The sequence below is a fragment of the Camelus dromedarius genome, chromosome 16, assembly GCF_036321535.1.
Source record: "Camelus dromedarius isolate mCamDro1 chromosome 16, mCamDro1.pat, whole genome shotgun sequence".
NCBI classification, from domain to species: Eukaryota; Metazoa; Chordata; class Mammalia; order Artiodactyla; family Camelidae; genus Camelus; species Camelus dromedarius.
The window spans coordinates 32,374,067-32,392,900 of record NC_087451.1 but is presented as its reverse complement, the minus strand read 5'-3'; the positions used below and the strand labels follow the sequence as shown (position 1 = coordinate 32,392,900).

Sequence of the window (18,834 nt, the reverse complement as noted above, 5' to 3'; positions counted from 1 at the left end):
CCCAGTCCAGGCCAGAGTGACATTAAAAACTATGAATCTTAGTCATTAGGGAGACGCAAGTTGTAATCACGATATATAACTATTGCCACATGTATTAGAATGGATTAAAAACAAAACAAAACTTGATGATACCAAATTCCGGTGAGGATGGGGAACATTTATACTTTCTTATAAAGTTAAATATACAATTACTATACAACTCAATAATTCCGCTTTTTGGTATTTACCCAGGGGAAATTAAGACATATATCCACACAAAAAGCCTACGTAGTGCTTATAGCAATTTCATTCATAATCACTAGAACCTGGAAACAACCCAAATGCCTATCATCTCGTGACTTAACAGATTGTGGTTCATCGATACAATGGGACTAGCACCCAGCAACGAAAGGGAACAAAGTACTGGTACGGGCAGCGATAACATGGATGCATGTCAAAAGCACTGTGTCAGATACAGAAGGCAACATATTGTATCATTTATATGACATTCTGGAAAGGGCAAAACATTGGGGCGGAAAACCGATCAGTGGTTGCCGTAGGCTGGGAGCAGGATGAGGGGACTGTGAAAGGGAATGAGGAAACTTTTTGGAGTCATGAAAACATTCTATGTTTTGATTGCAGTGATGGTTCCATGACTGTATATGTTTGTCAAAGCTCATATAACCCTACACTTAAAAAGGATGAATTTTACTGTGTGTAAATTATACCCCAATTTAAAAAATCAAAAATCAAGAGCAGGTGCTAACCAGCCACTCCAAGGGAGTTAATTGTGAGCCTTTTGATCTTGCCCATCATTCAGAGCCATTTCTGTGGTTTGCAGTCAAGAACTCCAAGTGGCACTGAAATATTACTGGTCACCCATGGACATTGCTTTTCCCATCAGCTTTCATGGGATGGATTTAAATGAGTCCATTTATCCTCTTCCAAACTCAGGAGGTCTTAGCCCATTCACTGGGTATTCTGCGCCTCAGAAAAATCTCAGTATCTCTCCAAGAACTCTTACAAGATCCCTGTGCACTCTTGCTCCTGTAATACAGAAAAATATATTGACTCCATCTTGAGGAATATGATCACTGACAAATGTAGATGGAAAAACACATGTTTATCCTCACCGTTTGTTTACTGTCTCTAAATTAAATGTAACATCCTCCCTAATTCCACCAATAATCACATTTTTAAAATGCTGCTAGTTATTTTTTTAGTGACGCATGCTGAAATGTGTAGAGGGAAAATGGCCCAGTGACTGGGATTTGCTTTTAAAAAAACTGCAGCAAAGAAAACAAACAAACAAAAAAGACATAAAGGCCAGATGAAGCAAAGGTGGCAGAATCCTGGTAATTGTTGAATTTGTGTTGGACATGTGGAGATTCGTGGTACTTTTTGTGTGCCCTTGAAAACTTTTATGGGGAAAATTTTTAAGAAAAAAGACTGGATATATGCAGAAAAAATATTAGTAGTAAAATACAGGTTTTGAATGTTTAAAGAAATTACTTAGCTCTTATTAGTTTGATGATTCCCTAATAGGTTCTTAGCTATGATTTCCCACATGGAAACCATGCTGTGTCTTCCTTTTATATCCGGTGTAAAGGAAGAGTCACCAGTCTGTGGTTCTCATGGTCCTCCCTGGAGCCCTTTTTTTCTAATCTATTCTCTGCAGAACAGCCCGAGGAATTCTAAAATGCTCCCCTACTGAAAACACCTCAGAGCCCATTATTAGGGACCATTTTCTCTGGGCCCCACTGTGACCCCCAAGGCCCAGCACGATCTGGGCCCTGATCCCTCTCCCCTGTGTCCCCAGGTTCCACCCACACTGGTCTTCCTTTATTTCTTCAGACCCTCTCAGCTCTTTCTGCCCCGGATCTCCATACAAGTTATTCCTTCTGATCAAGACATCCCTCCTCCTCTTCATGTGGCGGTCTCCTTTTCATCTTTAGGGTCTTATCTTAAAAGTCTCTTTCCTTGAGACATTTCCCATCCTCAGCTGTTGTTATTTCATCTCCCAGTGTGTTTCCTAAAACTTTTACCACCGTTTGCAATATTTCTGCCTTTTAATTTGATTTATGTCTGTCTCTCTTACTGAGATGCAAGATTCACGAGACCAGGGGCTGGGACTTGTTCCCTGCATCTCCAGCGCCTAGCACATGGCGAGTGGATAAGTGAATGAAGATAACTCCCGGGTGACCACAGAAGATGGAGCTACCTTGGTAGTGGAATGACACACTTTCACCAACTATTTCTCAGTTTCATTTTTTAGTTCCTTTAGGAGTCTTTCAAATGGGGCAAGTGGATCTGCTCTGGGGTGGAGACAGATAAAGATGGAGGGCCAAGAAATAGGTTATAGCCACTGTTTTTAGAGCATTCATTCATTCATCCACCAGATACCTGCTATCTGCCAGCCAGAGTCCCTGCCCTTAAGGAGATCTCAGTCTGCTGGGAGGCAGGTGGACCCCATGCAGGGGGCTGTGTGCTGTGATACAGTAGGAGCCCAGGCAGCTGGCAGTGAGCAAATGTACCTGTAGCTTCTCCACAGTTCTCTTAAGCCTGTATCTCTGACCTTGACTGCCTGATCTGCCCCCTGATGGTGACCTCCCCTACTAGGAGGGTAAGGTCCCTGGACAGGTCTCCTCAACCCCCTCAGGAGCCCTGCCAGAAGACGGGTAGTGATGGGTAAGGAATGGATACTCTAGGTGAAAAAGTTAAGTCAATAATGATCCTAAGAGTAAACAGTGAGCAGCGCTCGCATGGCCCCGGCACCGTTTTAAGCACTTGGCCTGTATTAACTCAGGCCAAGAGTTAACACCTTCTCCCAACAAACCCATGAGAGAGTATTAAAGGAGTAAGGGTGAGGCCACAGGAGGACACTCTCCGCATGAGCACCCTAAAAGTCATTCTTCTGATGACAGGCCTGGAGGGTTTAAACTGCAGGGATTTGAGGTAGACATACAGAAGCACTTTCTGACCACAAGAACGTGTGAGAATCTAAAGTAATTCCCCTTTCAGAATGGTTTTCCAGGACATACTCAGTGTATGGGAGAGTAGGGGATGGACACAAGATGTCCTCACTCATCTGAGCGCCTTACCCCGCCAGGAGCTGACCTCAGACTAGTTGTGGGGGGTGGGGGGGACGGGCCAGATGGGGCCAGATCACTTAGTGCAATGTAAGTCCGGCGCTAGAATGCCATGACAGGTCAGGTCTGGGGACAGGGAGGGTATCGCAGACTGCAAGGGTGAGAGCACCCGCGAAAGGTGACCTGGTGTCGCCTGACCCCTTTTCCTCAACCGAAGATGCCCAGCGCGTGGGGTCAGTGGATACCCAGAGGGCTCAGAGGCGCGGGCTGGGCACCCTCCCCCTCCCCCAGAGTGACTCATGTGATGGGAGTGCTGAGACCCTCTAACGTCAGCGCTGCCTGCGCATGCGCCGTCATTTCCGGTGGGCTGGGCTGGGGGCGGAGTGGGCAGCTGCTCTCGCGGGGAGGGCATTTCCGCCGTCCGCCCTTGTTCCTAGCTCTCCGGGGGTTCTGTAACTGGTCCCAAATCCAGGATCTGGACTTGCATTTCCCGGGAGCTCAGATGGGAACTCAGGAAGCGCTCCTGGTCGCCTGACTGTGAAACTGACCACAGGCGAATCTTTAATGCCCAAGGCTTGGGGGCAATTGAGTCCGCCGTGGGCGCTAGCCATCAGCGCCAAGACTTGATGCCCCCGACAAGGACCACCACGAAATAGGTCTGCCTGACACACAGATGAGGTACCAGGCTCTGGCGGTTACCAAGGTCTGATAGTTTATACTTCCCACCCCTGGACTTGGCTCTCTTCCCTGCTTAGAGGAAAAGGCTTGAAATGGATCCCAGAGCTTGTTGGTTGGTAGCTGAGGGAGGCTGAGGAATTTCCTTCTTTAAAGGCAGATCTGATTTTGCTCCTCATGAAGTAGTTTAGAAAATACTAAGTCTGCCCTGAAGGCACCCGGAGTGCAAGGAGCCTGAGATTCCAATGAACCAAAGCAGGCAAAAGGCCCAGCACAGGCCTGGTATGCAGCAGCCACCCGGGGCTCCACCCTGTGTCCCCCCCAGAGGGGGACAGGGAGGCTCCACCAACATAGCAGAGTTGGTTGCGCAGCTTCAGCCCACCCCGATCCCATACCTGCCTCAGGAGATCCAGGGAGTCCAGCCTGAATCACTCTGCCCCGCGCTCAGGCAGCAGTAAGAATCCAGCCTTTGTGACATGCTGCATGTCCCTGCCAGGCAATGCTTCTGTGGCTGGGGCAAGGAGAGGGTGGCTACAGGAAGGGAGGGTGTTTGGGTCATGCTGAGGGCATGGCCAGTGTGGTAAAGGCCAAAAGCTGAGAAATGACCCAAGGGCTGGATGTCTTCAAACATGAGGGTCATCTAAGTCATCGCTGAAAGCATCCTTAGCTGCAGAGGCTGGAGGTGGATTTTCAGGTTGAAGGGCTGCCTTTCATTGCTAGCATTCTCACTGCCCAGGCCTGCCCCTCAGCCCTTTGCCCCTTCTCCCCTCTGGGGACTCCCTAAACTCCCTGGGGGGAGCCCTGGCTCCTGTGGGTACATTTCTACAGAGCTGCAGAATGAAGAAAAACAAATGAACAAATGAGAAGAGATTTGGTGGTTGTGGAATGCTAACGAGATCCCTCTGGAACTCAGCCCCCCAACCTGCTTGTCCCTTAGACTTATTTTGTCCCCATCTCAATAACTGAGATCACCATCACCCAGTTACTGAAGCCAGATGTCTAAGGCATCACTCTGATTCTTCAGTCAATTCATCTGCACATCTTAGTTCTACAACACAGTTTATTCATCCACTATTGTTGGACATTCAGGTTGTTTTCAGCTTGGAATATTATCAATAGTGCTGCTATGAACATTCTTGTACATGTCTTTCAGATAACATATGTACATATTTCTGTTGCACATATATGGGAACAGAATTGCTGAGTTATAGAATTTGCATATATAGTGAATGCTATGATGCATCCCCGAGATGACCCTTCAGGACTGAAGGACCTATTCCCCCCGCTGCTGGGAGGGGTGCTGGCTGAGAGTCCTCAGCTGTCAGCTCTCTCTGAGAAGAGAGGGTCACACCCACTTCCCAGGGGGAGCCTATCCACTCAATGATTGGGTGGTATTTGTGTGTTTGGGGGTGGGGGAAATAAAGCCCCTCTCCCCACCACCCCTTGGAATAGCTCTGAAAGTTTATCCTAGATTCACAGCTCTCCAGAAATCTGGGGAGGCTTTTATTGAGGCCACATCCCAACCCAGCTTCTCCCTCTGCCAACTGTGCTTCCTGTTTCCCTTCAGGTATTGACCCTCCTGAAGAAGTTCAACACCTTGTAAAATGTTTATTGGGTCACTTTGGTCATTTGCGAAGTGTCTGGTCCAGTCTTTTACCCACTTTTCTACTGGGCTGTCTTTCTTTTTCTTGTGGACTTGCAAGGTATTCATTCTATATTCTGGATACAAGCCCTGTGTTGGATATATTTGCCACATACATTCAGAGTTGGACATACTTGGGGTGCTTCAACCATACCAGCAAGCACATAATGGATCCTAATAAGATTGAGTTACATGTATGCCTGAATCTGAAAACTCCTTTAAGGAAAGATTGCTTGGACAGGTGAAACTGTATATGGTTTAATGGGTATAACTGGATATAGGATACAGATCCCAAGGAGAGGGCAACAGGATCTTAAAGGGGAAGGCCCAGAATGCAGGTAACACACTCTCAAAGTTCACCACTCCTGGCCTGAGGTTTCAGGCCACAGGCATTTAAACACAACTTCTTAAAGGTAATTGTAAGTTAATATTCATTCATTCAAAGAGTGTCCATGGAAGCTAACAATGGGTCAGCCTGCTCTGGGCACTGAAGAGTCAGCTGTGAACAAGAGAGATAAGATCCTTGCTTTCAGGAGATCTACAGGAGACACAATAGGTAAATAAAATTAAATGATTTCAGACATTGAGACATAAACTTAAGTCCAAGGGAAGGTGGGATTGATTCAGTAACAACCAGACCAAGCAAGACACCGGGGAGATCCCTCCCTCGGCTCCGCCTCCAGCTTTGCATACGTCCTCTGATTGGCCGGCGGCGGTCGGTCCCACCCCGTGGAGCGGGCGGCTAGGGAAGCGCGGGGCGGACCCCGCCAAGATGCAGCAGCGGCTCCGGGTGTCGCGGGGCTGGTAGTGGGCAACGCGGGCCGGAGCCGGGCAGGGGACGCCCGCCACGGCAACCGCGCGCTCCTAGCGTCCTAGACCTGCCAGCGGGCTTGGGCCCTTCTTGCCGCTGTCCTGCCTGCCGTCCCCGCCCCTCCACCCTTTTGTGCCGCCGCCGCCCGGTGCCCGGGCTCCGCAGGACCCCGGCCGAGCCCGACTGCCGTGGCGCGCCAGCCCTGCGTGGGCGCCGGATCGGCGGCCGATGGCGAGGGGGTGCGGCACGGGCGGGGGCACTGCAGCCAGAATCCGCGACGAGGGAGGCTCGGCCCGCCTCCACCGCATTGTCCCGGGCCCTGCTCCCCGGCCCTGAGCCGCGTCGCCGCAGCGCCCGCACGCCGCCTGCTGCCTGCGGGGCCATGCGGAGGGCCGCCAGGATGGAGGACTTCACCGCAGAGGAAGAGGAGCCCTGGTACGACCAGCAGGACCTGGAGCAGGGTGAGTGCAGGGGGCGGGAAAGCGGGGTGCGTCCCGCGACCCCTGTCCGCTTCTCCATTGTTGGGCGTTATCACCCCGGGGAGGGCTGGGCTGCACCCGGCGCGCGGGACTCCGAGGAGTGATGCGTCTGAGGAATGGGGACGTGGAGAGAGGGGGCGCTGCCCGGGAAGATCCGAAGCTGACCGGTGGAGACCTGCAAAAGTGGGGGGAGCGGTCTTTCTCTTTGCCCGAACGACGGAGGCATACTTTACCCACCTCGTCCACACCATCATAGAGGCAGGGACTGCTTAGCGCCCTGGCTATCGTTGTGGGGCCTGAGAGTACTGGCTGGAAGGCTTCGGAGGCCGGGAGCTGGCTCCTTCCTTATGTTTTGCTGAGAGGGTGTGTGTGTGTGTAGAGGGAAAGTTATCCCAGTCCAAAGTCAGCGGCACCCTTCTTTGCCAGGATGCTTGAGCTCTTAAGACTTAGAAAGTTTCCCCATCTCCCTTTCCCTCTACCCAGGGAGGTGGTGGGGGTGCAGGCGCCTTGCTGACGGAGAAGCAGAGACTGCTAGGAGTCCAGTCTGCCTTCCAGAGGGAGGAGTTCCTTGGCCCTTCCCCTCCGGCCTTCTCCCAAATGGCTCAAGGTTTTGAGGGGGTCAGATTTGGGAATGTTGAGCAATGCCCCAGATCCGCAGTAAGGAGGAAGTCACCTCTCCCTCTCTCCCATCTGAAGGCAGAGAGAGTGACTGGAAGGATGTTAGAAGCTGACGATGAGGTGGCTGAGGTGACATCACTCCGAGTAGTGGGGCGGGGCTGTTAGGACTGGAAGAAGGAGGAGGCCTAAGAGGGTCAGGGCCAAGGCTTGCTGGAGTGGAGTCCACCCTCTCCTCCCCAAAGTGCCTCATTCTTCGATGATCAGAGGTGGAGGGGCTAGGAAACGTGTTTTAGAAGTGATCATAGTCACCTAGCAAGCCAGGTGGGTGTGGACACAGTCTGATTCAGTGTATGCTGACACCCTCTGCTCTGGGTCTCCATTCATGGGGCCCAGATGCCCTGCCTTTGCCCTCATGTGAGACATCTACCCAGATCCTGGAGCCTTTGTTTTCCGGTCCTGAGCCACATCCCTACGTGGCCAGATTTGCTGGTAGATGACTCTGTCCTTGAGCTCAGGACTGTAGGTTAATCAGAGTCTCTGGGAGACCAGTCTGGGACTGGAGGTGCTAAGTTGAACTCTGCCATACTCTGTCCTGTAGTCTACCCTCAGCCTCCCTGCCCGCAATGAGATGCCCAGCACTGGCTGCAGCAACCCCTCCCCCATCCTGGGCACTACCCCCAAAACCTTGCATTCCATAAACTACCAGGCTCCACTCAAGTGTCAGAAACTGTCCTGGGAGCTGGGAGTAGTGCCAGCCCTGGCCTCCTAGGTGTACCTGGGTGGGTGGAGTTGGGCTTGTCACTGTGTCTGGATGATAGGATGCAGTGAGAGGGCTTCTTGGAAGAGGTGAGCCTAGGAGGAAAGATTGAAAACTGAGTGCCTGGGAAGATGGCCTCCTGGCAGGCAGATGCTCATATTGTTGCTGTCTCATTTCATCCCCACACCCCTAAAGAAGTCTCTGGCACTGTGCCCAGCCCAGATGTGGGAGGAAGGAGCTAAGGAAGGAGCAGGGGTGGGAGATGTGCTGCACCCAGTGAGGAAGAGATGTTGAAATTCCAGCTGAGCTGGGCAGCCATGCCCTGGAGCGAGGATCGAGGATGGGCCCCGCAGGCCCCTGCTTTTCTGGCCTTGCTGGGCTGCAGCTGTCGACCTAGCCTCATAGCCTAAGGAGTAGCCAGAGCCCAGGGACAAGGAGGGAAACCAGAAATGAGAGTCTCTGAAGAAACTGGAGCTTGGGACCAGAAACCAAACGTCTGCTTGCCATGGGCCAGGTGCTGCGCTGAGCCCAGGGATGTGCTCTCTGCCCTCAGGAGTTTTCACATCCAGCCGAGGAAGCAGAAATGGGATCAAACTAGCAACTGTGACAGAGCAACCTGGGTTCTGCCGCAGTCAGCCCAGCAGACAGTGAGAACAGACATGAGGGCCTTCTGCTGTGAGGTGCATAAAGGTTTACGCACCTCTCTGAGCTGGAGGGTGAATAGGGGTCCCCAGGCAGAGAAAGGAAGGCAGGAAGTCTAAGGTGAGGGGATGCTGTTACCAAGGCAAAGGGCAATGTGAAAAGACCACGCATGACTGGAAAGTAGGAGCTATCTAGAGTGCTGGGGTGGGGGGTCAGCTACTGCAAGGCCACCCCCGTAGGGCCCAGCATGGAGGGTGGGATGAGCATGGGCCAAAGGCCAGCCACAGTGGGGATCAGGTGCCTGTTGCTTCCCCCTTCCAGCACTCAGTCCCCAAATTCTCTCCTGCCCAGCTGCTCCCTAGTTGCCTTCAAGTGTCCCAGAAAGTGGTTTTCTCAGCTAGCCTGATCTCCCCCAGTGGCAGGCCCCAACTTTACTTTCAGAAGCTTGGCTGTCGAGCGCCTGTTTGACTTTGATGCTATTCTGTCCCAGCAGAGGGAGGCAGTTGGGACAAACAAGGTCCTCAGTTCTCACTGTGTTCCCTCTGCCCACTGCCACAAGCACCTGTAAAAATAGAAAAAGCCATTAATTATTAAGCACTGGCACTCTCTCTGCCTGCCTCCCTCCCCCACCTTGGACCAGGTGTGGCTGGCCCTGTGGGTACCTCTTTCCAGGCTGAGAGATGGCTGCTGAGTCACAGATTTGAAGTCCTGGGCTCCTGACCTTGAGTCTCAGCCTCAGGGGAGAGCTCTGACATGGCAAGAGGAGGGAGGTGACTGGGCTTCAATTCTGTGGACCCAGAGTTCCTGACATTTGTACCCTGGAGGTGGTGAACAGGAGCCCTGCTAGGTGGTAGATGGCCTCCTCCCACCCCCACTCCCCTTTATTTTTGTCTCTTCTTCCCTGAGCCTGTCCCCTCGCCTTTTCCTACCTCTCTGCTTCAAAGTTTGTGAGGCCCCGCCCTGACCCCAACCAGGAGGGGCAGTGGGATTTCAGGGTTTCTTTTTAAAGCCATCTCCTTGGCCCCTAGCCAGTCCCTCTGGAGCCTTGCTCCTGGGCAACACCAGCAGGCATTCAGAGGGCAAAACTGCTGAAGCCCACTGAGGAGACCCCAGAAAGCTCTGGGGTCCAGGCAGGGGAGATGCCCGTTCAGACTCAGTATTTTCCTAGCCTCGTCCAGTGTGACCATGAATCTGGCTGTGAGAGGCTGTTTATTACTCAGGATTCTACTTCCGGCTTAGCCAGCTCCCTCTTTCTCCCACTTCCAGGCCTCCCTCCCACTCTGGTCCGGGGAGAGCTACACCCTCCCCAGAGCCCAGAGCCATCCCCAGTCCTCATCTAGCTGGTGTTCTTTCCCCAGCACTTGGCTCCATTCAGTCCCCTGCTCTGCAGCTCCCAGACTTCTCCCGTGATCCCTCCTGGCAGCTCGGACCAGCTTAGCTTGCATTGTGATCCAGTTTCCCGAGACAGCCTCTGAGATTCTCCCCCACCCGAAACTGCTTCTTTTGTATTCTCCTCCTCCCCAGGTCTGAATCACTAGGTGGCTCAGGTCACATTCGCTGCCTTCAATTCCCCTGGTTTGTAGTGTGACTTGCAGCTGCCCCAGCCCACCCCACTGGCAGTAGGAATACACACACAGCTCAGATACTCACCTAGAAGGAAGAGCGTGAAGTGTAGTTGTTCTTGGCCTTTCCTCACTCCACCTCTGACCTTGGACTCTAGGTTAAATTGCAGGGGCTCTACACAGGCTGCCCACGGAACCTGTCCCCCGAGGCTAACACAAGAGATGGCATCAGTAGCAATGGCCTCGTCACATACCACCTGAGAGTTCCCAAGGAAGAAAAAAAGCTGATGAGTGTGACCCCCCCCCCCGTTCTTTTTCATTTTTACCTGAATTATTCCATAGTGTTTGTGGATGAGCCAAATGCTCGCCATCCCAGAACAGGAAATAGGAAGGTGGTGGGCCACCCGCGTCACGAACTGGGGGTGGTTTTGCTGAATTTCTGCCGAGCACACAACATAACATATTGCTCTGACCACAATATGCTTCCAGGCTTCCATTATAATTATATTTTTATATATTTAAGTATATTTATTTAAATATAAGTAAGTAATATATTTATGAACATACTACTCTTTGTTTCTAAAAGGAGTTAGGCATATATATGGGGAAACAGCCACCCTAAATGTCCAGGTACACTTGCACAATTCCAGGCCCATTTGAGAGAATTTTGAGGGATTCCAGCACCTGCTACATCCTTCTGACCCCTCCCCGTCCCCACCACACAGCCCCCTAAAGACAAGCCAGATTCCCTCCCCACCTCTCTGATAGGTGTTCATTTATCTTTGGCTGGGGTTGCGGAGAGGAAGTCCCAGTCCTACGGGGTAAAAGAATCAGAGCTACTGGGGGAAGAGGTTGGTTTTGCTGCCTGGGGAAAAGAGAACATTCTGGAGAGGAGCATGTGTCACTAGGACCAAATGATACCCAGCCGGGGTGAGGAGATCTGAATTCTGCTCCCAACTCGGCCATAACCCAGGTAGTGACCTTGGGTAAGTCGTTCCTCACTCTCCAGCCTGTCATCCATAGAATAAGGCGGTTGGGCCAAAGAGCTCTGAAGCCTTGTCCAGTTCTAATCCCCTGCAAGCCCTCCTGTCCCCTCCCCACCTCAGTGAGCTTGAGTCACCCTTCCAAGCCCAGAGCCTTCCAAAGCCCTCCGGGGGCCTGAACCTCCTACTGTCCCCAGAGTGAACTCTCCCCTCCCTACCGTCCCAGGGCACTTTGCCCCATGTCTGTTGATGCTCTTATCACATTCCACTAGCTCATTCTTTCAAAAAAGATTTATTATTCACCTGCGGTGTGCCAGGTATTGTTCTAGGTCCTGGGGCTATCAGTGACCGAGACAGGCAAAATTCCATCTCTGTAAGCTTACGGTTAGTCAAGGGAGATGAACAAGATAAATGAGCAGATTGTGTGGTAAGTTAGGCACTGATACAAGCTAAGAAAAATGAAGCCGGCGGGGAGTGTGGGGTGGCAGAGGGTGGGGTTTTGAGTCAATATTTGGTTAAGGCCTCTTGGAGAAGATGGCACAGACTTGAAGGTAAAGAGGGATGAGCCCTGAGAGTGTCTGAGGAGAGGACATTCCAGGCAGAAGTGACAGCCAGTGCAAAGGCTTAGCTCCCGGCTTACGTCCCCTGCCAGGCTTGGAGTCTCTCCAAGAGCAGCTACTGTGTCCTGGTTCCCTTGGGGTTCCCGTGGCTCAGCCCAGAATGAATGCTCATAACATGAATGAGGGGTCCTCTGACTTCATTCTCAGCTGCTCGTATTCCTCACCCCCCAGACTTGCACTTGGCCGCAGAACTGGGGAAGACGCTGCTGGAGAGGAACAAGGAGCTGGAGGAGTCTCTGCAGCAGATGTACTCCACCAATGAGGAGCAAGTGCAGGAGATCGAGGTGAGGGGCCACACAGGCCCTGCACATGCTCCCCCACCAATTAGGGACCCCTTGGCCTGTGTGCACCTTTGTACAGCTTAGGAAAAGGTACTCTCTTAGCAGACATGGCCTTGACCCAACAGCCTTGTGCAGTTCACTACCTGTACAACTGTCCCAGGCAGCCCTATGGCACCACCGTCTTGATCCCTCACTCCACTGCAGACAAATACCCCAAAGCAAACCTGTTCCTAGAATTGGGAAGGGGCCCAGGTGGAGAGACTTTTCCTAACTCTGTTCTGAAAGGTTACTCATCCACCCCCACCCCCCACCCCTAGTACCTGACCAAACAGCTAGACACACTGCGGCACGTGAATGAGCAGCATGCCAAAGTGTATGAGCAGCTGGACCTGGCAGCCCGGGACCTGGAGCTGACCAACCAGAAGCTGGTGCTGGAGAGTAAGGCTGCCCAGCAGAAGATCCATGGGTAAGGGCCAGGCAGAAGGCTGCGGAGACTGGGGGTGGGATGGCCAGGGAGAGGCCCAGGGCTGGGTGTGCATGTGTTTGTATGGACCAGTGAGTGTGACTCATGCTCCTTCTCCCAGAAGCCCAGATCTGGGAAACCTGGGATGGTAGTGCGTTTGCCCTTGTCGATTTTGGATGGTTTAACATTCAGGCCACAACCCTCCTTTAAGCACCAACTACACACCAAGCTCTGTTTTAAGCTCTGGGAAATACAGTGATGGGGATGCAAAGCCCTCTGGGAGCTCACAGCCTGGGAGGCAGGCAAGCGTGTAAATATTTTATTGCAGTGCAGGGGGACAAGTGATAGAAGGGCGTACAAGGAACTAAGGAGGCACAGAGGAGAAATGGTCAGCTCAACCTTGGAGGTGGGAGAGAATAGTGTGTTCTTGGGCTTACAAGGGGTTCCCCATCTGACTTCAGCACCAGGCAGCGTGGCTCAAATTTGCCTGCCTGTCCCCAACCCCCAAGTCCCTCTAGGGCTGGCCCCGTCCCATTAATGTTCCTCCCATGCATGTGTCCCCCACCCCATCCTCAGGCTGACAGAGACCATTGAGCGCCTGCAGACCCAGGTCGAGGAGCTGCAGGCCCAGGTGGAGCAGCTGCGGGGCCTGGAGCAGCTGCGAGTGCGCCGGGAGAAGCGGGAACGCAGACGCACCATCCACACCTTCCCCTGTCTCAAGGAGCTGTGCACCAGCCCCCGGTAGGTGAGGGCACCACTTGTGGGCGAGCAGCCGCCCAGACCCTGGACTGTGTCTCCCAGTGCCTAGGGACTGCCAGCCATGGGAGGGAAGGGTGGGTGGGGGTGGCCAGCAGGTAGGAACCAGAGTTGCTGCATCGTCCAGATTATCAGAGAGACTGGTCCTGTTGCCAGTGACCATCAGCAGCTGGTGTTTACGAGCACTGGCCATGTACCCACCACTCTGCTAAGTGATTTAATTCTCATGGCAGTACCCTGAGGTGTGGTTTATCATCCCCGTTACACAAATGAGGAAACTGAAACTCCGAGGTTATGTGTCTTATCCAAGGTCACCTGTTTAGTAAGCCAGAGGTCTTACCCAGGAGGGGTTAAACCACTATATCTTTTAATTCTCAGTAAGTCTTTTTAATGGGACAACCCCTAACGTAAGAATACATACAGTGTATTTAGTGGATATTTCAATAAATGTCCTGACGGGGGACAGACAGTGCCTTGTCCAGAGTAATAGAGGGGTAACTAAGGAAACCACAGGAACACTGCAGCACCCAGGGTCGCAATAGCGAGGAGCTGTTACCATCCTGATGGAGGCCTAAAAGGGACCAGGAGAAGGGAGGTTACTGGAACCTTGAAGGCATAAAGAGTGCTGCCTGGCCAGCAGTAACCAGGGAAGGAGCTTGGAGGAGACATTCCCCATGACCTCCCTCTGCCTCCTCCTGCGACCTGCCGGCACCTCCCATTGGCTGAGCCCAAGACCTCCCAGTGCAGAGAGCAGGGGAAGAAGGGCGGAGAGTGGCTCCAGAGGGGCAAAGAGTATCCAGCCCAAGAGGAGAGGAGAGATGGGGCTGGGCGCCAGGGGCCTTGGCCACGCCCAACTTCCTCTGCCCACCTGTCCCTGCTCCCTCCCAGGTGCGAGGATGCCTTCCGCCTGCACAGTTCTTCCCTGGAGCTGGGCCCACGGCCCCTGGAACAGGAGAATGAGAGGCTGCAGACCTTGGTGGGGGTGCTGCGTTCCCAGGTGAGCCAGGAGCGGCAGCGCAAGGAGCGGGTGGAGCGCGAGTACACAGTGGTGCTCCAGGAGTACGCGGAGCTGGAGCGGCAGCTGTGTGAGATGGAGGGCTGCCGCCTTCGTGTGCAGGAGCTGGAGGCCGAGCTGCTGGAGCTGCAGCAGATGAAGCAGGCAAAGACCTACTTGCTGGGCCGGGAAGACAACCTGGCGGAGGCCCTGCTGGCGCCCCTCACCCAGGCGCCTGAAGCCGATGACCCCCAGCCCGGCAGCGGGGACGACTCAGGCACCCAGGACGGTGTCTCCTCCCCAGCCGCCTCCCCAGGCCACGCCGTGCGCAAAAGCTGCAGCGACACGGCGCTCAACGCCATCGTGGCCAAAGACCCGGCCAGCCGGCACGCGGGCAACCTCACGCTGCACGCCAACAGCGTGCGCAAGCGGGGCATGTCCATCCTGCGCGAGGTGGACGAGCAGTACCACGCGCTGCTCGAGAAGTACGAGGAGCTGCTGAGCAAGTGCCGGCAGCACGGGGCTGGGGTGCGGCACGCGGGCGTGCAGACCTCGCGGCCCATCTCCCGGGACAGCTCGTGGAGGGACCTGCGGGGGTGCGAGGAGGGCCAGGGGGAGGCCAAGGCGGGTGAGAAGAGCCTGAGCCAGCACGTGGAGGCCGTGGATAAGCGGCTGGAGCAGAGCCAGCCCGAGTACAAGGCGCTCTTCAAAGAGATCTTCTCCAGGATCCAGAAAACTAAGGCTGACATCAATGCCACCAAAGTTAAGACGCATAGCAGCAAGTGACCCTTCCCGGCCTGCAGCCTCCCCCAGAGGCAGGCCATGGGTCCCTTGCACCTGGGCCACGCAGCCTCTGGTGAGTGAAGGAGCCCTTTAGCAGCAATATACCCCAGCGGGAGGCCGCTCTCTGACCCAGGGAGCATGTAGGGAATGCATGTTCCCTGCTGATGTGGGAGGCCATTGACAGGTCCTGCCTCCCAGGACCCTCCACCATCCCACATCAGCCCAAAGGCACAGCCAAGAGAGTCTGAAAGCCAAAGGTCCCCACTCCCCTGGGGACTCCCCACTCTCCCAGCCCCCACTTCCTGACCGTGGGCCTCACTCTCAGATTTGTGGCCAGGCTTCTGAAAACCATTCTGGACCAGTTGGCTTTCTTTTTTGTTTTTCCCAAAATTTGGCTTTTTTTTTTTTTTTTTTTTTGGAGATTTGCAATGCAAGATCTCCCTGACCCCTTGCCACAACTGGAAACACTTGAAGGGGGACCCCAGAGCCAGCTGTTGCAGGTTCCAGGGATCTCCTGGACCATCCACTGCTTCTCCCCAGCTGTGACATGCTGCCATTCCCTTAGCACCAGCTGTCCCATCCCCAGAGTCCTGACCAGGTCAGCAACAGCCCCTGCTGCGCAGAGCAGAAAGCCTCAGCCACACCTGGGTGGCCCCACCTCCAGCCCTGATGAGCGCGGGCTACTCCCTGGAGACCCTCAGCCCACTGCAGATTTGTAGCCAATCAACTCAGCCAGCCTTCCCAGGTTCCAGCCCTAGAAATGCCTTCTGGGTATTAAGCCTTTCAGGGGTCTGGGTGGTGGGGAGCCCCCCATCTCTGCACACCTCCTGTGATTCACCAAACTTGACCTCTGCCTGTCCCCATCTCAGGGACCATGATATGTCTGAATCCATGCTCCCCACAGGCCCACCCAACTGCAGGTCATGCCTGCCACCCCCAGAATGCCCCGGGTATGTGCACCAGCCCGTGGTCCCAGCATCCTCCCCTGCTCCCCTTTACTGGGGACCACCCAAGATTCTCAGCCCACACTGGACAGTATTGAAATGGGACAGGATGGGGAATAGGTCCCCTCCTTTCCAAAAATGCCTGCTTTTAACCTCCCACCTTTGTGAGGGGCTTTTTAGGGCCCAGCCAGGTCAGGGGTTTAATCTTTTATTAAGACTTCAGAAGGTCCAGCTTCAGCTAAGAGATGCCCAGGTCCCCAGCTTGCCCAGAGCCATTCTTCAGGGCTCCCAGTTCCTACTACCACCCATCCTGAGACCCTACAAAATCGGAGGAGCCATACAAGTGGCCCTGGCCTCTGTGCTGGGAGCCCAGTGGGGAACCTTCATGCCTTATGTTTCTAAGGGGTAAAGGGGTTTTCTTAACAAGCATGCCTGACCTCCCTGGAGGCGCCACCCTGCTCTCCGGGCGGCACTGTGATGAGAGCTGTCGGCTGGTCCTGCTTTTCACACATCTTGGAACCTTTTGTCCTTGGGAGCTGGGCAGCTCCCAGAGGTCCATCCGCATCCACGCATCTCTGTCATCTAGGGTGGAGGGAGTAGGGTGGGACGGGTTGGGGAAGGGCTCCTGCCTGTTTTGCTCCCCAGTTCTGTAGCCGCCGACCAGCGTCATCTTTGAAGTATACATGAGAGAAATATATTTACAAATGCTTTATTCTCTTCTTTAATAAAAAACGCACCAGTATTCTAAAAGCAGAAATGGTCCTGTCTCTGTGCATCTCAATAACCAGCCTCTCATCACACAGCTAGGGGGGAGCACATCCTGAGCTTCACTCCCCTGTGATTGGCAGCCAAACAGCTCTAAATAGCAGGCTCTTGGAAGTTTCCGTATTTGTTCAGCACCAGCTACGCCAGTCACGTTGCCTTGCAGGGCGCTCCATGAGGTGGACCGTCCTTGCTGTACTGATTTTGCAAGAACCACCCTCCAGCCCACACCTGCTGACAGCACGAGTAACTTCACAAATCAAGGAAAATGCTCCTGAATCTTTGAGGGGCTCAGTTTCTTGCTGCCTTCTCCACCTTCCGGTTTCCAGACAGACAATTCGGCCAGCTGTGTGAATCCCAATCCCACGTGGAAAAGCTTCCAAAGTCTTCCATGGTGGAATATGTTCAGAGACCTTCCACCAATACCCCTCCCCCCCCTATTCCTGAAGGAGGCAGGAGTGACCTCCTTGAACCCTGGAAGTGAGGATAGTGTGGTGTGGGGAGCCCAGAGCTGGGCCCCAAATTGGCATAGAGCTTCTTAACGTTATCTGAACAGGAAGGGGGTTTTATGTCCACAGCATACACGTGGCTGTCGGGTTTTCCCATCCTGCTATGACCTGCCTCCAGATGACCTGCCTCCAGTGGGATGGAGAGGCTCTTGCAGGTGTGACAGCCGAAGCAGTCACACCTGGGAGCAAAGGAAGCTGTGGCCTGTATTCTTTTCTCCTTTGCTTTTTATTTATTTTTTTAATTTAATTTAATTTTTTTAATGGAGGTACAGGGGATTGAACCCAGGACCTTGTGCATGCTAAGCATGTGCCCTACCACTGAACTATATCCCTCCCCCTTCCCTTGCCTTTTAAATAACCCCTGAACACTGGATATGTATTTTTCCCTCCCCTTCTTCCTTCCTGTAACCACTTTGTCCTTACTCACTGCCTCCCCAGGGTCTCTCTCTTGCCTCTCTCCTCCTTACCCATCCCAAGACCGAACATGTTGAACCTCTGTGGGGAGGGCGACTGGTTCCCTCTCCTATTGCCCCAGGAAACAGGTCTGCCTCAGCCCTCCCAGCAAACCTTGAGCTGAAAGCCTGGGAGGGTTTTCTGGTAACTGGGCACAAAAGGAGTGGTGAGAAAGCAAGCAGCTCCTAGAAAGAAGAGGGCAGCTTTGCCCACTCATTCATACCAAGAGCCATGCTCCGTGCTGCTGCCCAGCCCCTCTGGAAGAAGGAAAGAAGGTCTAGACTAGAGCCAGTCAGACTGGATCTCCCACCCCAGTGCTGCAGAGAAAAAAGATAAAGCCGTATCTCTGAAAATAAAAAGAAGTTCCTTCAAGGAGCTGAGCTTAGCACCCCTTAGAAGCAGCTAAATTTTGTTGCCTGCTAACTTTGGGCCAGCAGTACTAAGTGTTTCACATGTGTTGAATGCCCTCCGAAGCCTTATGAGGCAGCTTTAAAATCTTTGTTTTACTGATGGGGATCCTGAGGCTTAGAGGTTGCGTTAGTCACACAGAAATATTCAAATCCAGACCTGACCAATTCCACTATGCAATACAGCATGTTTCTGATATGCAAGTAAATGTGAGTTTTAAGAGACAGTCTGACCCAGGACACTCTAAGAAAGAAGACAGGAAAATCCTGTGGACCCTCTACATGGGAGTGGTACCCCATCTCACAGGCTCTAGAGAAAGCTTGGTGCCCACAAGCTTCTCAGCTACCAGAAATGATTTGATTCTTTATGTTTTATTTCCCTCTTTCTTCCTGCCCCTGTGCATGTCCCCTTCCTGAAGCATCATTTCAGCCTATGGAGGACCAAAGAGGGGAAGAAGACTGGCCTCGCCTCTGCCTTCAGTGCCACCTTTTTAAACACAGTGATCGCCCACTGTGGATCAGGTGCCCCTGAGAAAAGACAACTGTCACCCACATTTGGGCGACATGGCGATCAATTTGTTAAGGGAACAGGTGGTACCTCTCAGGCCTGTTTCTCCCAGAAGGG

At 53.2% G+C, this 18,834-nt stretch overlaps 1 protein-coding gene across 1 annotated transcript; it reads left to right on the top strand.

The window, feature by feature from the left end:
* The first annotated feature begins 6,154 nt into the window (after window positions 1–6,154).
* CDR2L (cerebellar degeneration related protein 2 like) lies at window positions 6,155–16,835 on the top strand. Its single transcript, XM_010998372.3, has 5 exons — window positions 6,155–6,657; window positions 12,029–12,141; window positions 12,456–12,604; window positions 13,178–13,342; window positions 14,246–16,835. Exons 1-5 carry the CDS (start codon window positions 6,579–6,581, stop codon window positions 15,135–15,137), a joined length of 1,398 nt encoding a protein of 465 aa, XP_010996674.2. The 5' UTR covers window positions 6,155–6,578; the 3' UTR covers window positions 15,138–16,835.
* Window positions 16,836–18,834: the final 1,999 nt, after the last annotated feature.

Excerpts from the sequence above, each read along its gene's own strand:
- CDR2L (XM_010998372.3), top strand. The coding sequence starts at position 6,579 with ATGCGGAGGGCCGCCAGGATGGAGGACTTCACCGCAGAGGAAGAGGAG. Across the intron at positions 12,142-12,455 it reads AGCAAGTGCAGGAGATCGAG|TACCTGACCAAACAGCTAGA; the intron begins GTGAGGGGCCAC and ends CCCCACCCCTAG. Across the intron at positions 12,605-13,177 it reads GCCCAGCAGAAGATCCATGG|GCTGACAGAGACCATTGAGC; the intron begins GTAAGGGCCAGG and ends CCCCATCCTCAG.